Source organism: Puntigrus tetrazona, chromosome 1, assembly GCF_018831695.1.
Source record: "Puntigrus tetrazona isolate hp1 chromosome 1, ASM1883169v1, whole genome shotgun sequence".
Classification (NCBI taxonomy): domain Eukaryota; kingdom Metazoa; phylum Chordata; class Actinopteri; order Cypriniformes; family Cyprinidae; genus Puntigrus; species Puntigrus tetrazona.
The window spans coordinates 20,141,739-20,159,382 of NC_056699.1; the positions used below are offsets into that span (position 1 = coordinate 20,141,739).

General features: G+C 37.3%; 3 protein-coding genes and 1 long non-coding RNA gene across 5 annotated transcripts; 2 read left to right on the forward strand and 2 right to left on the reverse strand.

The window, feature by feature from the left end:
* Positions 1 to 722: 722 nt before the first annotated feature.
* Positions 723 to 4,118, forward strand: si:dkey-9i23.14 (L-asparaginase). Its single transcript, XM_043239140.1, has 7 exons — positions 723 to 1,264; positions 1,585 to 1,800; positions 1,987 to 2,082; positions 2,160 to 2,320; positions 3,076 to 3,159; positions 3,259 to 3,421; positions 3,502 to 4,118. Exons 2-7 carry the CDS (start codon positions 1,795 to 1,797, stop codon positions 3,634 to 3,636), a joined length of 645 nt encoding a protein of 214 aa, XP_043095075.1. The 5' UTR covers positions 723 to 1,264; positions 1,585 to 1,794; the 3' UTR covers positions 3,637 to 4,118.
* Positions 4,119 to 4,284: 166 nt separating this feature from the next.
* On the forward strand, positions 4,285 to 6,417 carry tmem109 (transmembrane protein 109). The gene is made up of 3 exons (XM_043239128.1): positions 4,285 to 4,814; positions 5,486 to 5,588; positions 5,680 to 6,417. Exons 1-3 carry the CDS (start codon positions 4,617 to 4,619, stop codon positions 6,033 to 6,035), a joined length of 657 nt encoding a protein of 218 aa, XP_043095063.1. The 5' UTR covers positions 4,285 to 4,616; the 3' UTR covers positions 6,036 to 6,417.
* Positions 6,418 to 6,802: 385 nt separating this feature from the next.
* On the reverse strand, positions 6,803 to 12,145 carry wu:fc21g02. Of its 2 annotated transcripts, none has more exons than XM_043238952.1 (9): positions 11,843 to 12,145; positions 10,336 to 10,378; positions 9,884 to 10,180; positions 9,515 to 9,799; positions 9,032 to 9,270; positions 8,748 to 8,846; positions 8,334 to 8,459; positions 7,943 to 8,023; positions 6,803 to 7,839 (listed from the first exon to the last, which is right to left on the reverse strand). In XM_043238952.1, the coding sequence occupies exons 2-9, from the start codon at positions 10,376 to 10,378 to the stop codon at positions 7,741 to 7,743; spliced, it is 1,269 nt and encodes a 422-aa protein (XP_043094887.1). In that variant the 5' UTR covers positions 11,843 to 12,145; the 3' UTR covers positions 6,803 to 7,740. The 2 variants fall into 2 exon arrangements, with proteins under 2 accessions (XP_043094887.1, XP_043094882.1); XM_043238947.1 differs by having other exon boundaries at positions 11,911 to 12,144.
* A 1,780-nt stretch (positions 12,146 to 13,925) lies between these two features.
* On the reverse strand, positions 13,926 to 15,785 carry LOC122345298. Its single transcript, XR_006250988.1, has 3 exons — positions 15,753 to 15,785; positions 14,983 to 15,063; positions 13,926 to 14,879 (listed from the first exon to the last, which is right to left on the reverse strand). It is a non-coding gene; the product is annotated as an uncharacterized LOC122345298 (long non-coding RNA).
* Positions 15,786 to 17,644: the final 1,859 nt, after the last annotated feature.

Here is a 17,644-nt window from a genome sequence, read left to right on the forward strand (position 1 = left end):
TCTTTTGTTTTTTTGTTTTTTTTTACGATTTGAAACAGCACCTTGTTCCCATCATTTTAGCTCTTTAAATTTCAATAAAAAAAGTAACACATAAAACACAAACAAAAAATTATATGTATGCTATACACATACCGCCAGGGCAGGGCCGGCTCATGCCTTTATGAGGCCCTAAGCAGATGTTTATTTAGGGGCTCCTCAGTGCTGCCAAAAGGACTAGCTATTGTCAAAGCTTGTTTATTCACACAAATCTAACACAACTATGATCAGTTTTGTGTGTTGTAGTGTTGCTTACATCATACAGTTGTTTGTCTGGTATGTTTTTACTCTTGTGTGATCTTTTATTGTAACAATTGCAAACTTACAAGTGCGGTCAGGCGTTCATTTGCACTTAACATTCGCTACCAACAGAGTTCAATGGAAATAACGAGAATGACCACAGTTAGCTATCGATGGCCCTGCCACAAAACCCCCTTCGTCTATTTTTTCCCCCCTACACCCCCAAAACACGATCAATTTAACCCCTGGATGCGCCTCGCTTTGGCTGAAGCTGAACCAGAGAAAAACAAGCTCTGAAAAAAAGGATTAATAGCATAACAACGTAGAAATAATAAACTAATAATTGAATAATAATAATAATTATATGAATAATAATAATAATTGAATCAAATAAAATGTAATTTCAAGCAGGCTACTCTTGGGGGCCCTCTGGTGGCCGCGGGGCCCTAAGCAGCCGCTTAGTTCGCTTATGCCTTGGGACGGTGTTCAGAAAAAAACATACTACCTATTAGATTGTGCTACATAAAATATATTTGCAATTTAAGGGTAAGATTAGGGTAAGGGTATATGTGAACGGGTAGGTTTAGGGTAGAGGTAGGTGTGGGCATTAAAAATAGTTAGCTAGGCTGCTACTAGAACAGACCAAGAGTTAGTCACATGATACGAGCTAACAGTTTACCTCATTTGTAATAATACGCATTTTTCGACGAAAATGCCTAGCTCATGAATATTAATCGCGTTATGTGATGTTCGGTGATTTAGGTTATGCTCTGATTTTTATGATGGAAGAATACAAAAAATTACTTTAAAAGAGCTTGGTGCACGAAAGAGTAGTCAAAGCAAAAGTTAAGAACTGGCTAAAATAAATAAAAGCTAATAAATAATAAGTTACGCAGTTGGTTGCTAACGACGCAGACGACGGTCATCGCTACGAAAGAAGCGATTTATTCGCTGTTCCTGTCATATATCAGTTTCTACTTGATTTAAGGTTTGTCTCTAGTCTCAGGGCAGACGATTATGCTTTGTTACGAGCTGAGGAAAAACTATAAAAATAACGTTAAACAACAGCCATAACTTAGCGTTCTTTTCAGTAGCTTTGCTGATGATCGTAAACAATGACATGAAATGATTTTTAGTCAAGCAAAACTAATTAGAAAAAATCTATTTGCTTGCTTTCTGCCTTTACTACGGTTTTTGTCATTGACAAATCAGTGAATAAATACAGAAAATAAGTTACTGAATTTGGTTCCTGTGTGCGTTACAATATCTTACAACTTCACAAATCATCTTGCTTTATGTCCCTCTCAGTTTTGGTGATGCAGAAACCAGCTGTGGTGAATACCAGCTTCAAGCCCATCATCATTAACAGAGTGCTTGTCCGAGACAAAGACTTTCTGCAAAGACTGGGCAAAGTGCTGAAACTTAAGTGGCTACTTGGCAAGGAAGTCCAGGCATGCATGCGGTGCTAGTAACACAATAATTGACACATTAATTAATTTTTGTAGGCTGAAAACTTCAATGAAGGTTGGTTATACACCTTTTATTCAAAGGACTATCTGTGCAGACTCCTTGAATGTAATAGCTTACATCAATATAGTTTTGATTCAACTCCGACAGTTTCACTTGTTCTTTAATAATATGTAAAAATTAATTTTATATGAAACCTGTTAATATGTCTATTGTGATTAAAATAACTCTGCTATCTCTTAGATAAGGAGATCACTTGTTGACAGAATCGTACCGTGTTTTGCTAGCGCTTCTGTGGAAAACAACGATTTCTTCTCTCTAAGCGCCCTCCTACAGAAGGTTTCTATACTTCAGGTTTCCTGAACTAAAATCGTGGACAGCAAAAATGTAGAATTCAAACCTGTTTTTCTTTATAGATGAATGCCAATTGTGGAAGCTATGACGATATCACACCTCTTCATACAGCCTGTGAGTTGGGGAACTTAGAGATGATTAAGTTCCTGCTGGCGAAGGGAGCGTCTCCTCATAAGGTCAACCGTTTCGGACACTGCCCATTTTACATGGCCATTAAGAACAGGTATATACAGTACACCTCTGTCACCTGAAATCAGTTAATTCAGCTGATGTTTCTGACTAGTAAAATATATCACCTTCTATATCATGTATTATCATTTTTCTGTGTTGCTCTTGTCCGGTCTTTAAAGAGTGCTGCAGGGATGGCATAGTTTGCAGGCCGTAACCTGGAAATGAGTGAGCATTTCAGCACTTCCTGTTCTGAAGTCAACAGGATTTTATTGGGTTTATGGCTAAATGCCTGAAACTTTTAGGACAAACTCTTATCTTTTAAGGAAACGTTTACAGATAAAAATACAACAGCAAGAACGCCTTGTATTTTAAACCTTTTACTAGTAAAAGATAGCTGATTAAGGATTGCAGTGATTGTTAGGGCCATTAAACATTATCACGCCAAACAGGTAATGAGGTGAACTCATCTGCTCACTAGTTCACTTTTACAGCCTCGTCGCCGTCTTTTAAACTGTCAGGGGAAAACTTTCAGGGTTTCTAAATAAAGTCGGAATCATAAACTTTTGTTGGTCACATTGCTTTTCTTCTGCAATGATCCAAAAGCTAATTTCTTTTGTTGAGAGAATAAGCACGAGGCCAGTTTCTGGGTTGGCGTGCAAAAATGTCAAGACTGCTGCCTACCTCTATATTACCTCATGCTGAATTCTAGCTCAGTTTAATTCAAACTAACAATAGGGGGCAGTAAAATAATTTGTACATGTCAGTGCAACTGCATAAAACACAAACACAGCCTGGCTTTTCTTTTAGGCGCTGTCATGCTGTCAAACTCCTGCTGATGAAAGAAGTCACTGTTAATCTGCACCCTGTGAGAATTGCCATGGAAATGATCCAGTAACTACATAATATCTCACTACTTCCCCTTGTAATATGCTCTGTAATGTATTCTGATGTGTCTAAGAGCTTATTTTTGTGTAACCTGTCACTCTACAGAGCGGTACAGAACAGAGATTACCCTCTGTTGCATGCCTGGGCTCTGTCAGGGGTCGATATGGACACTAAAGACTATGATGGACGGACAGTAATGCATGAGGCAGTTTATCTGAGAAACAAGTCCATGGTCACCAAGCTACTGGAATATGGAGCCACACCACTGGTATGAACTACTAGCTGATTGCACGATGCTATTTATTTTAAAAGAATGCATCCATATTTTTTTAACTTGTTCATTCTTAGGAGAAAGATGCGTGGGGACAGACAGCCATGGATAATGCTCAACATGAGACAGAAATCATGGCTCTTTTTGACCCTCTTTTCACAGTGTGTTGCCCCACTAAAGAGGACTATCTGCTGTACAAGGCACATAGATAAATAAGCAGTGTTTTTGTCCACATAGTTGTTCTGTATTTTTGACTTTCTTTCCTGCTCTGCTATTCTGTATGTATGAAGAAGATAAATACACTGCTAAGAAACTATGAATAATAAATTTAGACTACTAAATGTGTCTTGTATACACTGCACAAAAAACCCTACTAATAATACTAATGATAAATTTATACTAAAAAAGTTATGATGTTATCTTATGGTGCACACAGTAGTCTCTGCTGTGTTTTGTTTGTTTGTTTGTTTGTTTGTTTTACAATAAAAGTAGGACACAAATTTATACACCTTTTTTCCCTGCCATTTTTCCCAAGTCTTAAGTCCCACATCTATGCGAAAAAATGATTAGGATCTTCAGTAAAAAACATGTCCACGAAGATATTTTGTACATTTCCGACCATAAATATATCAAAACTTGCTAAGAACTTTTTTAAGATCAATTTTCTCAATATTTGAATTTTTACATATTTTTAAATAGCTCAGACAAACAGTGTCCCATCCTAACAAATCATTCATAAACGATAAGCTTATTTATTCAGCTCTCGTGAGGTGTATCTCCCCTTATGACTGGTTTTGTGGTCCAGCATCACATGGCATCAATTCTTCTGGTCTCGAGTCATCGGTAGGCGGCAGGATTGCTCCTTCCAGGAAAGACGAAGCTGGCGTTGCTCCGGGAAAAGAAAATCTTTACGCCTCAGTTTCATAACGCTCGGGTTCATTAGAGAAGGACAGATCTGGCGTCCTCCGTAAGATCATTTCTGATATAAAACCGCCCTTTTTAAACTATATTTAGTAATCCCCAAGCGGAGACGCCTTTAACGTCTTGACTCTTACCATAAACCTCAGTGTTGCCCGTCATTGTCTTCAAGTTGCGTCTTTAACCCGTCGTTTGCGGATCTCCGTTTGGGAATACGAGTTTAAACACTGTTAGCGCCGGTGTGTTAGAAGCGTGGTTAAAGGTGCTTTTTAAAATGGGCCGGTGTTTCTATTTTTCCGCACTCATACTTTCAGTTTCGTATCTGTTGATACCGTTGTGTCACTCTCTGGAATCGGGCGAGCAGTCTAGTCTCCTGGAAAATGCTCGGTCCATCATCGCAAGTTTGTCCGAGGAAGCCCATAGTTGCCTGGTCTCTATGTTTGGCGAAAAGAGACTCGACCTGTCTCTCAAGGTGAGCTTACGTTGTAAAAAAAAAATAGCATATGAAGTTTTTGATAAACATGTGTGTGTGTGTGTGTGTAGTGTAATACCTGCTGTATGTGTAAACCAAACAACTGACAAAGACCTGAGGAATTACTTTGAAGGTGGTTCTCAGAAAAGGAGAACTAGAGTCATTTAACACTTGGTTTGCTAATGTGCTAATGCACTATACTATATTGCTATTGGTCACTGGGGTTGTGCCTTTTAAAAACGTTTTTACCTCTAAAGGGTGAACCTTAAAGGTCCATATTAATACATAAAGTGTAAATATTAATATCTAAATATTACATATTAGTACCTTTTCAAAAGGCGCTACCTCAGTGACGGCGTTTGTACTATTTTTGGAAGTACGGTGCATGTCAAATTAATGTTGGTAATCTCTCTTTAAATGTACAAATAAAATCATAGTTTAATATTTATAATAAGACAATTTATATATTCTACACTTTCATATATTGTACAATACAGCAGTAGACTGAAATCATATAATACCTTCAAGTCAAAAGCTAACTATTCTTAAGTTTAAGGCCAAAATTGTATGCGTTTCCATTGTGACTTGCAAAGGATGCTTGCTGTACTGGCAAGGTCTTTTCTTTGGAAAAAATAATAATGATATTGCATTTGTTTATTCATGGGCATCAGTTTCTACAAAGTGGTATAAAATGGCTGTCGGAAGCTGTGGCGTCAGCCCTTAATATGGCTATCCGGTATGCTACAGAAGTCTTGAAATCAGCAGGAATTGACGGTAAATATTACAGAAAACCATACTTGAAAGTTTCCTTATTTAAAACAAAACACGTTCTCACGCGTATGTTTTCATTCATATTTTTGTCTAGCCAAGCTGCCCTTCCAAAAGGTTACTCCAGAAGGAGTGATTTTTGTCACTCAGTGGGCCCTTCTGGCTGTTGTGGCCTACTGGATAATATCCTTCATCCTGAGTTTAATTGTTGGAGCTATACGGCAGGCTCTGTGGCTGCTGAAGGTCACCTTTGCCGTAGCAACGTTTGGCTTGATTCTCAGTGACACTGGAGCCTCGGCAGAAACTACAGCGATAAGGCTAGCTGGCCTGGCGTGTGTTTGTTTCCTGTTAGGAATAGGCACACCATCTGCGAAGCCGGATAGGCACCTCGAGGACCAAATCAAGATGCTGGAGAGACGACTAAGAGAGATGGAGAAAAACAAAATGGATTGACAGAAAACAATTCTCGTTGCTGCAGTTGTAAATCCAAGGATGGAATCCAGCATGGCATTGTGACTCTGCAATAGAACCACACGTGCATTTTGTTCATCTAAACTTGGAAGGTGCTTCAATATTCAGAGATTACTGATTCTAAAACTTGTCACATAGCACAGTTCTGGCATTCAGGGGGTGCAATTGTTAACAAAACGACTAAATCTAATGTTCAAACACTGTTTCTGGGGTTACCTAAGGTACAAAGAACAGCAAATGCCTTTACGCTGCGTTTAAACAATCGTGGTTTTGTTATTCAGTGCATTATTTAGGAATGCGATGCACAGGGTAACAGTATGAAATGTATTTAATCAATTCATTATAATAAATTTGTTGAAAAACACCCTGTCCAAAGATGAATCCCTAAAGACACAAAAGCAACACTTGCTGTTGGAAACAACTGGAAATTTTTATTCTGCATTCATTCTTGAGCAGAATATCCAGCATTTTATTTATTTTGTTGGAGATGTTTGTTTTTTTTCTGGGTTTTTTTTGTTAATTCTGTATTCCCTTGAATCCAGTGGAATTTTTTGTGTTCTGAAAAAATTACCGAAACCTTACTGGCTGCAGTGTCTATATTGATAAAATCCTAAAGATGCTTGATTCTGACTATGTGCAAACATTAAAATAACATGAATACGGATTATGATAATGACTTTCATTTTCATTTTATTATAGTTCAAAGTGTAACAACAAATTACATATAATAGTGCATTATATAGCATGGGAAAAGACATTGCCAGTTAGCACTATACGTCAGACAAAATAATAAAATACATATTTTAGATTCTCATGTGAACAGTAAATGCAACCCTGGTTCAGAAATTTATAGCAGTATTTTATTTTATTAAAAGAACAATGGTAGGCCTTTGTTGTCTCAGTGTACATTGCAATATGAAGGGCAGTTAAAGTAAGGCATCTATATTTAGCTACAACAAAAATCATAATACAAAATGTCACACATATTATCAAGATTCAAGTATAAATGTGCAGCATTTTTTATGTTCTAGCTAACTAAAAGCACTATGAAAAGGTCCTAAAGAAATGCATCTACTGGCACAATAGTTGAGAAAATTCCCTGAAACACTTTTTTAATACATTTCAATTCTCTTGCAGGCATTTTTAGTAACATGCATTATATGTATTCAAGTAAATAATAAATCCATAAATCCTGTAATGTTTTCACATGATCAGATTGCTGTGGTTTAAGCAGGTAAAAAAAAAAACATTGTATATTTTAGTTTTCTCAGGTTACAGATTTATGTTGTTGTTGCACAACTCTACATCTCTCAGAAGACCGAGGTAAGCATATAGCTGGCAAAACATTAAAACTATCTATCTATAGCATATAGATGTGTACAATAGTCAAATAAAAAACTGCTTATTACATGTAGTTCTACACAAAAGTATAGAATATACCCTCTTTAGCCTGAAAGGTGGAGGTAGGCCATAACTAATGGTGTTGAGGTAAAAATTTCATTAAGATTCTAGATACAGTACATTTTTATATAAATTTATATATATATCATCTGCTTATCTCATAAGATACTAAAACAGAAGTTTTATTTAAGATCCTATTGGTTCTTTTTTTAAGGCTGAGATGTTGAATGAATCTAATCAGGTGTTTTTATACTTCTTGCACTGATAATTCAGGATTTTGGAGCAACTACAGAAAGTTGCTGCCTGAAGACTTTCCTTTGTTAATGTCAAACTGGACACCAGTGTCACTGGAGTTAAGGATATCCATAGAAATAGACGGCTGCGACTAGAAAAAGACAGGTAAGAGACATTGGGAATATGAAATAAAACAATAAATACTATCATGAGATTAATGATTTAACAGGCTGTAGAAAAAGATTAGGTGTTACCTCAGGGTGAGGTGTGAGCAGGGCTGCAGTGGGCGGGAGTTCAGGACCAGGAGGAGCACTGTTCAATACTGGTGTATAGTTCTGAGGACACACGCAGAATCATCTTATGTACATGTATACTTTCATGTTGTGTGAATGTATAGACAATAAAGCACATGCACATGAAGAATAAAAGAATTTGTGTGGATATTTTAATGCAAATGAAATCACAGATAGCAAGAAATGTACGTTAATTTAAAAAAACGAATAGAAAGGTAAGCATTAGAAGAATTGCAATTGTGTTACAAAATAAACCCACACGCAACCCTGTGTTGTCCCCTTCAGAACCATTAATGCACTGTAAATCTTAAACCCATATTAATTCATGTAAATGAAAGAGATTTGCGTGTACCATAGGTGCAGAGGTGTTGTACTGGGGCGGGGGGGCATTCCACTGGGGCGGCTGAGCCGGGGGGAGTCCAGGTCCAAAGGAAGGAGGATAGACAGGGTTTTGAGGCCCATACTCCGTATAAAAGCCCTTAAAAACAGAAAACACACAAAATTGATCTTAAGAGTTTAACTTTATATTCTCTACTGGTTCATTTCTTCCCATTGCTCTCGCATCCAGCACTTTTTGTGGAAACATCATTTCAAAATCATGTCGCTGTCTCTGACCCTGCTTTTCCCACTCTGCTTTTCTAGAGCTTATTAAACAATGTGGAAATTGTCTAAAAAAACTTTTTGTAATGTTGCTTCTTTGTCACTATGGGTAGATGGATCAGCTGTCAAACTCAGTGTGTGTGTGTGTGTGTGTGTGTGAACTCACAGGGTTAGGAGGAACAGCAGGTTGTCCGCTCGAGTCTGGTTGAGGAGGATAGTGAATTTGACCTTGAGCTGGATGAGGCGGATAACCAGCGATGTAGCCCTTCAGTCACAAACAATAAACTATTAGCAGTAATTACAGTACAGCAGCTACAATCATGTTATTCTAATGTCACTTAGCATGGTTCTGTCACAAAGACTTTACAGTTGCCTTTTTTGTTTACAGGATAGTAGAGAATGGACAGCAAAGTGCAGGGGAGAGAGACAGACTCATCACATTTCTTTTACCTGACCAGGGTCTCCAGGACCTAGAGGACCAACAGGACCAGCAGGACCAGCAGGATCTGTCACTGTGTTGCTGCAAGGTACAGACATCGGTACAGTGTTTAATTGCTCTGCTTGTGTGTATGATTTAGACGTCTGGCATCTTTTACAAATTCTCTTTCTGCAGCAGAAGCAGATTCCTCCAGGAATCCCAAGCAGCAGCAGAGCAATAAGACCTTTATTTGGAACATTGTCATGGTGATCTACAAATTATTGGAGAAACGAGAGAAGAAGAAACATCAAGAGAGGTTGTAATGCATAAAACACAATTCACTAAAATCAAATAAAACATTTATTTGAATATACACAACCATTCGAACTTTTAGGATTGGTACTTTATTTATTGTTGTAAGTCATCTCTTATGCTCACCACAGTAAAAACAGTAATATTGTAAAATAATATCACTTTTGATCATGCATCCTCATAAAAGTAAGCAAAATTCTTACCCACTAATATCATTGTATTGTTTGAGACAAGCCTTCCTTTCAGATCGGTGAGCTCGTATCTGCCTAAATCTGTTGTGTTCACGTTGAGAATCTGAATGGATCTGCTGTTGACTTTAAGCCGGTTGATGTAGTCTGGGTGGTTCAGTGCCACAGGAACTCCAGTCTCCACCAGGGTGACAGATGAATAATTGCTGTAAAAGTGAAGTGTGGCATCACTCTGCTTGAGTCCTTCCAGAGATATGCTCAGAGTTTCACCTGCGATACGACTGAGGACTTCTCTGCTGCCTGTAAAGGAGAGAAGGTCAGATAGTGAAGACATGTGCACGTTCACAAACATATTCTTAAATAGAGGTTAAAATTACTACTCACTCTTGACCTTTACTATATAACTGGAGATGACTGAACCAAAGTGATTGTAGAGGGTGTAGATTCCCTGATCGTCAAACGTAACGTAACTGATTCTGAACGTCCAGCCCTCGCTGGCGCTGCTCACGTCACCTTTACTCGGCTTATTTGCCCAAAGAGAAGTGGTTTTGTGTTCCCAGATAGTCATTTCTTCACTCTCATCAGCACTAACAAACACCAACCTCTTTGTCCTCTCAGGAAGATCCAGACTCAGCTGACGGCCATGGATTACGAGCTTTTGAGATGCTGCAGAAACTGACACTGAGAGAGAATTTCTCTTTAGAATGGCATTAGGAGATCATATGAACATGAAGTTAGCAATGCGTGGGCTGTGTATTCAAAATGTATGCATGATTCAGCTTGTCCCTTTATTCATGTGCATGTTCAGTACGGTTAATAAGCAAATGTTATAATACCTGCACAAACAGCAGTTGCAAGGAGGGTCCAAATACTCAGCATCTGTGTGAGAAAAGATCAGTAATGAAGACAGATTTATTAATACATCTACCTGATTGTGTTAAATAGATTACGTCAATATGCTTGTTTAAACATCTGAATAAATCAGAGGCCATATGCTTGCATTAATCAGAATACGGGGTCGTGTAAACACTTTAGAGTATTCCATGCACTAAAAACACTGGTAAAAAGAAAGCCATTTGGGTTGATTTTAGCCCAACGTCTGGCTGGGGGAAACATAAAATAAAAAAATACAATAAAAAAAATACTGTGGAGACGGTGTAATACGTCTGTTGTTCAGATTTGATCATTTATTTCAATACCAGCAGTCCTAGAACACATATTTAGTTGATTTACTTTTTATAACTACAGTGAACACATACTTCTACTGCAAAAAAAACAAACATGAACAAAAAAATATTACTTTGTGATTTAATAATTCATGGATCAGAGGGTTAAACTTATAATAGCATCATATGTGATACATGAATGCCTGTGGTCTAAAAATGATCAGTTTGATCAAAACTTTGTAGAAAAACCTGTTCCACACAATCTGTTACATGCCTTCTGTCGTCTAATGCATAGTTCATACTTTTTTGTTTTTAAAAACATGGTAAACATCAGGCTTTTGAGGAATTCTCTTAGTCATCATATCACACCACATTATGTTAATTTGAATCTGAATTAAATGTGTCTGAAGTGAATGTGTTGTGTGAATATATGATTTTTGTGTGAAGGGTGAACCTTCATATATTATACGATACTAAACAATTTTTTTTTTTCAAAAATTCAACAGCAATCCTATGCAAGTTATTCTCCCACAGTTCAGTTGCTATTCACGCTTTGTGCGATGTTTAGGAAACGTTTAAGTAAAGTACAGTTTTAGGGTGTAGCCTAATTAAAAAGCCCGGACAGAAGATGTTTTTACAAGGCTAATGGCTAATGCCTGGTCTCTACTGAAGGGCGTTAGATCAAATGATTGGGCCAGATCCTCGGTGTCATCATCTATGAAATAGTTAGATTTAGTTATGATGTTAGATTTAGATGCCGATAAACCAGTAAACGAACAAAGAAAAACAACAACAGGGTATAATTTAAATGAAAAAGGTCATACGAGACGCAAATATCACGTTAGATGCTAATGTGTTTGTCTGTGCGCTTTTAAGATGTTCGTTTCATTGCAACAATGTTTTGAATAAAACAAAATCCAAAAAGCAATGGGGAATGTTTATCAACTAGTATAATGTTCAACACCTTCAACAGAAAATATCTTAGGCGCGTGTTAAAAATAGAACGGCGCGCGCGTTAACAAAAAACGCTCGCGCCCGTCTTACATGCAAAGATTAATTACTTTTATTCTAAAGCGAAAGGGGAAACCCAAATTATTGGAATTTGAGACAACATCGTTTACAGAAAAAACAACAACTTTGCATAAGAAAAACGAGCTTTAAGTCACGCAATGCTTACTTTGGGTTATTTTCGCAGTTTTATCAGGAGAGGATATTCCACACACGACAAGATCTTAGCATACTCACGGTTTGATTTGTATGGTGTCTGTTTCGTGAGGTAAACCTTAGGTTTTAGCGTGTATCAGAGCTGTAAATGACTGTCGGTAGGAGTCTCCTGTGAGTCTGTGCAGCCCCCGATCTGCTCTCATACTAACACAAACCGCCCTGGGCACATTCCGCTCCTTTTGTCTTGTCCAACTTGAATGCAGTGGACTATAAATGCTGTTGCGAAGATTAATATGTGCCTAGGCTTGTGCTGAGTACATCAAAGAAGCAATACATATGACAATAAGGTTCATCCCTGCTTGTGAGAAATATGAAATAACAGTTGCTCCCTAAAGGTGTGGTGTGATATACTTGACATTTTGTCGGAAAGCACGTTTCACGCAAATATTTAGACCTCTGTTACCAACATGGCTTTAACGCGACAGTATGATGCTAAGTTAGGGATTTTAAAATAAATACGGAGTAACTGAGTCATCACAGAATTTAATTTATTTTATCCTTCAACCTTAATTCATATTCCCATATATATATATATATATATATATATATATATATATATATATATATATATATATATATATATAGAGAGAGAGAGAGAGAGAGAGAGAGAGAGAGAGAGAGAGAGAGAGAGAGAGAGAGAAAGAGAGAGAGAAAGAGAGAGAAAGGACTGGGATTGAACCATCTATTTATATTATTGCTCCAGCCTTCAGCTATTCCTTCTATATTTCTGTAACAGCCAGGCAAAAGAAGGCATAACAGAGGATCACTCCATTCAGGCTAAGTTTAAAAAACAACCGCAACAGGATACATATGTCAAGGGCGTGGCTAGAGGACCCCTCCCCTCCCAGCATGCATCTGTCTCGGTGCAGCGCTCGTGAGATCCTTGTGGGGGGGTTAAATGCATGGAGTTAAAAAAATAAAAACATAACGGTTAATGGACAATAGAATTAGTTGAGAATTTAGAGTAAAAATACAGAATTGTGAGCAATACAGAATTAATACAGAATTGTGCAAATTCATGGATTTATTGTTTGTTATACCCTGAAAAAACAGGCTTCTCCCCAGTCTTTGAAAGTACAAGCTGCTTCTGAGATTTCGCTGAATATTTAAACTTTGAATACTGTCTTGGGGACTTTGTGGACTCTGGCCCTGTTTAAAAAAAGGATCATTATTTGCCCATAAGTTGCAATTTAGTAGATTTAGTCATTTGGTAAATTGATGTTGCCATGCTGTCTTAACATAGCCTATATGGATTTCAAAACAACCTTTTTTATTTCACATAGACTAACTTTTAGTCAGAAACAGAAAAGTCAAAGGGCGTTCTACCTTGACAAATATTATCTGTCTCACTAAATGTTAAAGGTGTTTGTACCTAACTTTCACTTTTTACCTACCTGTGATCCTGAAGTCTGTAGTGCTGTATCGGTGTGGAGTGTTGTCTGTGGCAACTGAATGCAGGTAGTGAGACACGAGGCTTTTATTCACAGCACCAGAGATTACCAGTCAGCTCCTCTGAGGAACAGGTGACTAGAACACACCTATACACATCTTCCTCATCGAGATGCTCTTAGCTAGATATTGAGCTTTGTCTTTGTCAAATTCTTGCTCTCAGTGGTGACTAACTGGGGCTCTACCTTTTCAAAAGGGACATGTTTCTACCTAAAGTGTCCATTTTAGTATTTAAAGGTATGTATTAGTTTTGTATTATAAAAATAACTTTAATTTAAAATGTAAATAAAGCCAAAAGTCTAGCTCTTCATACTCTCACAGATCTGTCATCTCCTCACTTCCATTCCAACCATCTCATCTTTATTCTTTATTTTACTTTCACACAGTATTTGATATTTTTAAACACTATAAATATATATTAAAATTGCAATTATTACATTTTTATTATTATTATTATTTTATTATATTTTTTTTTTCCCACTGTGATTTACTATATCTTTTTCAAAAATAGAACTGGAAAAAAAAATACAGTGCCTGATTGCCAGTTAGCATAAAATACATATTTTAGATTCTCATGTGAACAGTAAATGCAACCCTGGTTCAGAAATTTATAGCAGTATTTTATTAAAAGAACAATGGTAGGCCTTTGTTGTCTCAGTGTACATTGCAATATGAAGGGCAGTTAAAGTAAGGCATCTATATTTAGCTACAACAAAAATCATAATACAAAATGTCACACATATTATCAAGATTCAAGTATAAATGTGCAGCATTTTTTATGTTCTAACTAACTAAAAGCACTATGAAAAGGTCCTAAAGAAATGCATCTACTGGCACGGTAGTTGAGAAAATTCCCTGAAACACTATTTTAATACATTTCAATTCTCTTGCATGCATTTTTAGTAACATGCATTATATGTATTCAAGTAAATAATAAATCCATAAATCCTGTAATGTTTTCACATGATCAGATTGCTGTGGTTTAAGCAGGTAAAAAAAAAAAACATTGTATATTTTAGTTTTCTCAGGTTACAGATTTATGTTGTTGTTGCACAACTCTACATCTCTCAGAAGACCGAGGTAAGCATATAGCTGGCAAAACATTAAAACTATCTATCTATAGCATATAGATGTGTACAATAGTCAAATAAAAAACTGCTTATTACATGTAGTTCTACACAAAAGTATAGAATATACCCTCTTTAGCCTGAAAGGTGGAGGTAGGCCATAACTAATGGTGTTGAGGTAAAAATTTCATTAAGATTCTAGATACAGTACATTTTTATATAAATTTATATATATATCATCTGCTTATCTCATAAGACACTAAAACAAGTTTTATTTAAGATCCTATTGGTTCTTTTTTTAAGGCTGAGATGTTGAATGAATCTAATCAGGTGTTTTTATACTTCTTGCACTGATAATTCAGGATTTTGGAGCAACTACAGAAAGTTGCTGCCTGAAGACTTTCCTTTGTTAATGTCAAACTGGACACCAGTGTCACTGGAGTTAAGGATATCCATAGAAATAGACGGCTGCGACTAGAAAAAGACAGGTAAGAGACATTGGGAATATGAAATAAAACAATAAATACTATCATGAGATTAATGATTTAACAGGCTGTAGAAAAAGATTAGGTGTTACCTCAGGGTGAGGTGTGAGCAGGGCTGCAGTGGGCGGGAGTTCAGGACCAGGAGGAGCACTGTTCAATACTGGTGTATAGTTCTGAGGACACACGCAGAATCATCTTATGTACATGTATACTTTCATGTTGTGTGAATATATAGACAATAAAGCACATGCACATGAAGAATAAAATAATTTGTGTGGATATTTTAATGCAAATGATTTGAAACAAAAAGAAAGGAACAAAGAGGAAATCACATTGTCAGCATCCCACTCCCTGCAGTTGTTCTTCATGCCTCTAGAAGCCCCTGTGTCCCCTCTGCCTTAGTTCTTCCTCGTGTGTCCTTGTTTAGTGATATCTAGTTCACCTGTGCCTTGTTTACCATTGGGTAGATAAATTGTGATTTTCTCCTTTGTTCTTCACTTGGTTTTTGAGTCGTTACTGTAAGTTGTTTTTTTTTCTTCTGGTTTTGTTTTTTCCCCATGGAGTTCTTATTATTCCAAGTACTTCTTTCTATTGTTTGCTCTGTTAACTTTTACCTCGGTCCGAGAAGAACTTTTGTTGGAATTGTTTTTTTTGTTTGTTTGTTTGTTTTGTGCAAAGATTTTTTTATTTTATTTTTTTATTAAATCTACCTTGCTTGGAGCTCTGCCTAAAGTGTTTCATTTGGGTCCAACACTACTCCTAGAATTGCCTTACACCCTGTGTTGTCCCCTTCAGAACCATTAATGCACTGTAAATCTTAAACCCATATTAATTCATGTAAATGAAAGAGATTTGCGTGTACCATAGGTGCAGAGGTGTTGTACTGGGGCGGGGGCATTCCACTGGGGCGGCTGAGCCGGGGAGTCCAGGTCCAAAGGAAGGAGGATAGACAGGGTTTTGAGGCCCATACTCCGTATAAAAGCCCTTAAAAACAGAAAACACACAAAATTGATCTTAAGAGTTTAATTCGGAAAAATAGTCTCTACTGGTTCATTTCCTCGATGCTCTCCTTGCTTTAATTTTCTTTACAATTTTTGCATGGCTATATTGTCTGCCTGCTAAAAAAACAAACAATTAATGTTGGTCTTAGGGACATGTTTATGTATTCCACTGCTTGTTTTTACATTAGTTTTCTATGTAAACATGTATTAGAAGGATGACTTTGTCAGTTGCTCTCGCATCCAGCACTTTTTGTGGAAACTCACACGAAACATCATTTCAAAATCATGTCGCTGTCTCTGACCCTGCTTTTCCCACTCTGCTTTTCTAGAGCTTATTAAACAATGTGGAAATTGTCTAAAAAAACTTTTTGTAATGTTGCTTATTTGTCACTATGGGTAGATGGATCAGCTGTCAAACTCAGTGTGTGTGTGTGTGTGTGTGTGTGAACTCACAGGGTTAGGAGGAACAGCAGGTTGTCCGCTCGAGTCTGGTTGAGGAGGATAGTGAATTTGACCTTGAGCTGGATGAGGCGGATAACCAGCGATGTAGCCCTTCAGTCACAAACAATAAACTATTAGCAGTAATTACAGTACAGCAGCTACAATCATGTTATTCTAATGTCACTTAGCATGGTTCTGTCACAAAGACTTTACAGTTGCCTTTTTTGTTTACAGGATAGTAGAGAATGGACAGCAAAGTGCAGGGAGAGAGACAGACTCATCACATTTCTTTTACCTGACCAGGGTCTCCAGGACCTAGAGGACCAACAGGACCAGCAGGACCAGCAGGATCTGTCACTGTGTTGCTGCAAGGTACAGACATCGGTACAGTGTTTAATTGCTCTGCTTGTGTGTATGATTTAGACGTCTGGCATCTTTTACAAATTCTCTTTCTGCAGCAGAAGCAGATTCCTCCAGGAATCCCAAGCAGCAGCAGAGCAATAAGACCTTTATTTGGAACATTGTCATGGTGATCTACAAATTATTGGAGAAACGAGAGAAGAAGAAACATCAAGAGAGGTTGTAATGCATAAAACACAATTCACTAAAATCAAATAAAACATTTATTTGAATATACACAACCATTCGAACTTTTAGGATTGGTACTTTATTTATTGTTGTAAGTCATCTCTTATGCTCACCACAGTAAAAACAGTAATATTGTAAAATAATATCACTTTTGATCATGCATCCTCATAAAAGTAAGCAAAATTCTTACCCACTAATATCATTGTATTGTTTGAGACAAGCCTTCCTTTCAGATCGGTGAGCTCGTATCTGCCTAAATCTGTTGTGTTCACGTTGAGAATCTGAATGGATCTGCTGTTGACTTTAAGCCGGTTGATGTAGTCTGGGTGGTTCAGTGCCACAGGAACTCCAGTCTCCACCAGGGTGACAGATGAATAATTGCTGTAAAAGTGAAGTGTGGCATCACTCTGCTTGAGTCCTTCCAGAGATATGCTCAGAGTTTCACCTGCGATCACGACTGAGAGGACTTCTCTGCTGCCTGTAAAGGAGAGAAGGTCAGATAGTGAAGACATGTGCACGTTCACAAACATATTCTTAAATAGAGGTTAAAATTACTACTCACTCTTGACCTTTACTATATAACTGGAGATGACTGAACCAAAGTGATTGTAGAGGGTGTAGATTCCCTGATCGTCAAACGTAACGTAACTGATTCTGAACGTCCAGCCCTCGCTGGCGCTGCTCACGTCACCTTTACTCGGCTTATTTGCCCAAAGAGAAGTGG

Excerpts from the sequence above, each read along its gene's own strand:
- si:dkey-9i23.14 (XM_043239140.1), top strand. Across the intron at positions 2,083-2,159 it reads TAAGCGCCCTCCTACAGAAG|ATGAATGCCAATTGTGGAAG; the intron begins GTTTCTATACTT and ends TTTTCTTTATAG. Across the intron at positions 2,321-3,075 it reads TACATGGCCATTAAGAACAG|GCGCTGTCATGCTGTCAAAC; the intron begins GTATATACAGTA and ends CTTTTCTTTTAG.
- tmem109 (XM_043239128.1), top strand. The coding sequence starts at position 4,617 with ATGGGCCGGTGTTTCTATTTTTCCGCACTCATACTTTCAGTTTCGTAT. Across the intron at positions 4,815-5,485 it reads GACTCGACCTGTCTCTCAAG|TTTCTACAAAGTGGTATAAA; the intron begins GTGAGCTTACGT and ends CATGGGCATCAG. Across the intron at positions 5,589-5,679 it reads GAAATCAGCAGGAATTGACG|CCAAGCTGCCCTTCCAAAAG; the intron begins GTAAATATTACA and ends ATTTTTGTCTAG.
- wu:fc21g02 (XM_043238952.1), bottom strand. The coding sequence starts at position 10,378 with ATGCTGAGTATTTGGACCCTCCTTGCAACTGCTGTTTGTGCAG. Across the intron at positions 9,271-9,514 it reads CAATACAATGATATTAGTGG|ATCACCATGACAATGTTCCA; the intron begins GTAAGAATTTTG and ends AATAATTTGTAG. Across the intron at positions 8,847-9,031 it reads GTCCTGGAGACCCTGGTCAG|GGCTACATCGCTGGTTATCC; the intron begins GTAAAAGAAATG and ends TTGTGACTGAAG.